Source organism: Cynara cardunculus, unplaced genomic scaffold (assembly GCF_001531365.2).
Source record: "Cynara cardunculus var. scolymus isolate 2C unplaced genomic scaffold, CcrdV1 Un_Scaffold_192, whole genome shotgun sequence".
NCBI classification, from domain to species: Eukaryota; Viridiplantae; Streptophyta; class Magnoliopsida; order Asterales; family Asteraceae; genus Cynara; species Cynara cardunculus.
In genome coordinates, this window is record NW_020200566.1 from 278,035 (window position 1) to 282,616 (window position 4,582).

Consider the following 4,582-nt stretch of genomic DNA (forward strand, 5'->3'; position numbering starts at 1 on the left):
ATTGGGACCGGTTGGGACCGGGACCGGGACCGGCGGCCCATAACCGGTTATAGAGTACCTATACCGGTCCTATTATTTTCGACCGGGACCGGGACCGAGGCCGGGACCGGTTATGGCCGGTTATGAGAAATGTGAGGACCGATTGGGACCGGCCCGGGACCGGTTTTTGGCCATCTCTAAGGCCATGTACCCATATGCTTACCCAATAAGCGCTTAACGATAAGAATTCAACACCATCGCTTACCTTACCGAGTAAGATTCTAGTCCATCACATGCAACAATCTACCCCGTAAGAATTAATCGATAGGACTCTCGGTCTATGTCATCTACTTTCCGAGTAAAATTCTTGATTCTTCACATATCAATCCGTTAGGATAAATGACCCAATAAATATTTAGTAGATAAGCGTTTAGTAAATGGCCCCTTGTCATGCTTCCAAGTCCAACTTTCATCTTTGAAAGATCCAAGCCCAAAGGCCTGAACCAGGTTCTAAAGGACCAGTCCTTTTATAAACCAGTTCCCATGAGTATATATGACCAAAAAATTAGTCTCGGTCCCGATTAGTCTTTTCGTAACCGACCCTGACCAAAATACCAAGGCCCAGTCTTCATATTTTGTAACCATTCCTGGTCCCGGACCAGGCCCAAACTGACCCAAAAATGTTATAGATGTTTTTATGGTTACAATCTTTACAAAAAACTTGAATTTTTTGGTAAAAGAACTTCAAAATCTTGTTAAAAATTTGAAAAACTTGATATATATAAACTTAATGAGGGTGGTTTAAATATATATATATATATATACAAACTTAATTTTTAGAAAAAAATTGGGTCTACGCATAACCGGTCCCAATCCTGGACCAGGAAATTTCCTAAAAGTCGTAACCAGTTATAGACCGTCAGGCCCAAACCCGAGCTAGGCTGGTCCCATTTAACCATAGGAGTCAGGCCCAATGTGCAACTCACTAATAAATAATAAACAAAGTCAAACCAGAAACAAGCTGCAGGAGAAACAGATGCTAACCAACCTAGTTTTCCATGATGAATTTCCTTTTATTTCTTTTATAGAAATTACTTATATATATAGATATAGATATAGATATAGATATTTGGTAGTAGCATGCAGCCTGAATTCAAACACTAAAAGTCATGAAAGAAAACTAAGCATATCACCTGCTATTATGCCAAATCTCCTCCTCCTCCCCCTGCTGCACACTCAACACTCTGCCCAAATATATCTGGAATCCCATCCCAAGCTTTCTTCTCTCTTGTTTCCCAGTATCCACCCACATAATGAAAACAACCATCTTCGTCCTTTTCGAACCACCGTGGTCGCCACCCTCGTTCTTGCAGTTTTCTTGCCTATCGTTCACACCCATCCCAAATCAGTCTCCAGTTCAAAAACCGTATAGAGAGAGAGATTCAGGTGAGAACCTCCAAAAAAATGAGGAACACCCTAATAACCATTCATCTGTATGAAATGCACATGTGCATACAAGTAATTGAAACTGTTTCTTGGTTAGTATGTACACGTGCATACCGGACAAATTGCTTGCAATTTACTTGTATATGCACATGTGCATCCGACGGTTACAAGATGTTCCTCAGTTTTTCAATTTTTGTTTGGGTTTTCTCCTGAACCTACCTCCCTTTATATAGGGTCAGGTTCAGGAGGAAACTGCAAAAAAGTAAAAAAGTGAGGAACGCTAGTAACTGTTCATCTGCACTGTATGCACATGTGCATACAAGCAATTTCTAAGTAATTTGTTATGCACACATGCATAAAATCCAAAAAACAACTTCAATTACCAAGGTGTTCCTCAGTTTTTTAGTTTCTTTTTGTTTTCCCTGAACCTCCCTCTCTCTCTCTCTCTATATATATATATATATATACATATATATCTATATAGGGGAGCGATCAAATGCAAACCATTCAATTTGTACAAACCGTACAAACCGCATTCAACCAATCATAATTTTTCATTTTGTTCATTTTTTTGTAATTATGAGAGGTTGATTAATCATTTTTATTGTGGAGGGTGTTAATCATAAATATTATCATCTTCATAATTTTAATTTTAGAGAAATACATGAAACAGTTTCATTAATGTTAGAGAAATACATGAAACAGTTTCATTAAATATTATATGAAACAATTTCACAACCATATATGAAACAACTTCATCAAAAAAAGTATTATATGAAACAATTTCACAAGATTAAACAATTTCATGAAAAAATTTCATAAGATTAAACAATGAAATCGACAGATGAAGGTGGTTTGCACGGTTTACACAAATGAGGGCGGTTTTCATATGATCACTCCTCTATATATATATATATATATATATATATATATATATATAGCTTTCTATAAGAGTTCAAGAACCTACAGGTATCAAATAGTCCTTGTGATCGCAAAGTAAATGAGTTACCTGTCTCTGTAATTGCTCTAGTCTGAGTTTCTCTGCATTCGCCAGTTCACATTCGCCATTCTCCAAATGCCGCTGGTCTGGTCTAAGCCTCGAGTCAGTTGGAGGAAGTTTCTCCCTTAAACCAGGAGTTATTTCGTTCAAAGATATTGCAAATGGTGTGAAATTGTATCGTGTTTTAGTAGTAGACTTATCTCTTTCCCATAGCAACACCGCTTCCGTCATGGGATCATACCCTTTCGGTTTTGTTGTTGGATCTCCCAAAACATAATACATAGCCTCATCCCACTTTCCCATCAACATTGCAACCTTTTCTCCCGTTCTGTTATCGTGCACAAATCCATGAACCTGCATTTTGGATAATGAGATGGTTTGATCTAATCATTTGCGGGTTTGGGTCGGGCCTAACCTATTTTTCTTGTCCAATGGGTCTAATATGCAAACCCATGCCCTTTTTTACAGGCTTAAAAACTTGCCCTTACCCGCCCTATAAACAGGCGGGGCTTGCCCACAGGGTAACGGGCCTAAAAATCTTTTTATATTTTTTAGAAAATAAAACTAAAGTAAAATCACAAGTTATGTAAAATAATTCAAAATATATAAAAAAATCAACTTAAAAATAGACGCAACTCTATAACAATGTACATAATTTAGAAAAAAATTGTTTTGCAAATATGGATGATCGATAAAGGAAATGACCAAATGAGATAATAAAGAATTGATCAATTGAGGTAATTATGTTTTTACTTTTTAGATTTTAAAGAGTGTTATTATCATGAGTGATGATTAAGTGGAAATTGATAAGCATCAAGTATTTTCAATTTTATTTATAAGTTTTAATTATAGAAGTTAATTACTATAAGAATATTAAGAGGCCGGGCGGGCCTACCCAGTTTTTTCATCCCCCATGCCCGCCCATTAATTTTAACAAGTCAGTCCAGGCCCTCCTATTTCTCCCATTTCTTCGAGAATGGTAATCCAAGCCCGTTTTCTAGAGGGCCGAACAGGACGGGTCTAGCAGGACGTCTCGCCCGTAGCAACTCTAATTTTGGAAAACAAGATGGTAGGCAAGCGTTGCAAAAAGATATTATTACAAATCTTTTCGACAATTTTGTTACCTGATGTGGATTTCTGTCTATAATCGACTGCTCCTTGAACTTGAGTTTGCAAGAGTAATTGCCACTACCCTTTATACGCATAGTACCATAGTGATCGCAATAGATTTTTCCAAGAATGATGTTGTATATGGAAGTAGTGACCTTGCTCCATTGAAATGTTTCGCCATCCTCAAACTGTAGGGTAAGGACACCCACAGGATCGAGCTGAATAGAACGGCCCCAAAACTTGCCCTTGAGGTTCGAATCTGCCCAGAATTTCCAGCCTCTGCCCTCACAGTGGCATGCAACAATCATTGGATGGTGACTGACCTAATAAAAGTGTCAAAATCTTGGTTATATCATCATTCTTTTACTGTTACAGTTCCAGATCTTGAATGCCAAAAAGATCTCTTTTTCTCATAATCTAGCCATGTGTAGCAAGAAGCAAATGGGAAATCTAGTAAAATGTGTTTAACCTAAAAAAATAAATCTTTTTCTCATAATCCAACCATGTAGAGCAAGAACCGAACGGGAAATCTAGTAATGTGTTTAACCAAAAAAGATCTCTTTTTTTCTCATAATCCAACCATGTATAGCAAGAAGCAAAATGGGAAATCTAGTAATGTGTGTTCCACCAAAAAGATCTCTTTTTGGTCATAACCATGTATACTAAGTAGCAAATGGGAATCTAGTAATGGGTGTTCAACGGAAAAGATATATTTTTTTCTTATAATCCAACCATGTATAGCAAGAACCGAATGGGAAATCTAGTAAAATATGTGTTTAACCAAAAAAATCTCTTTTTTCTCACAATCCAACCATGCATAGCAAGAACCGAATGGGAAATCTAGTAAAATGTGTGTTTAACCAAAAAATATCTCTTTTTTCTCATAATCCACCATGTACAGCAAGAAGCAAATGGGAAATCTAGTAATGCGTGTTTAACCAAAAAGATCTATTTTTTTCTCATAATCCAACCATGTATAGCAAGAAGCAAAAAGTAAAACTAGTAGAATGTGTGTTTAACAAAAAAGATCTTTTTTCTCATAATCCA

General features: G+C 36.8%; 1 protein-coding gene across 2 annotated transcripts in view; it reads right to left on the reverse strand.

Moving 5' to 3' along the window:
- Positions 1 to 1,061: 1,061 nt before the first annotated feature.
- Positions 1,062 to 4,582, reverse strand: part of LOC112501464 (oxysterol-binding protein-related protein 1D) — a 7,666-nt gene continuing 4,145 nt past the window's right edge. For both annotated transcript variants that reach the window (XM_025105104.1, XM_025105102.1), the window contains exons 6-8: positions 3,550 to 3,858; positions 2,435 to 2,779; positions 1,062 to 1,361 (exon numbers count right to left, since the gene is read on the reverse strand). In XM_025105104.1, coding sequence (XP_024960872.1) covers positions 1,179 to 1,361; positions 2,435 to 2,779; positions 3,550 to 3,858 — 837 coding nt within the window. In that variant the 3' untranslated portion in view covers positions 1,062 to 1,178. The remainder of the gene's footprint in view (positions 1,362 to 2,434; positions 2,780 to 3,549; positions 3,859 to 4,582) is intronic.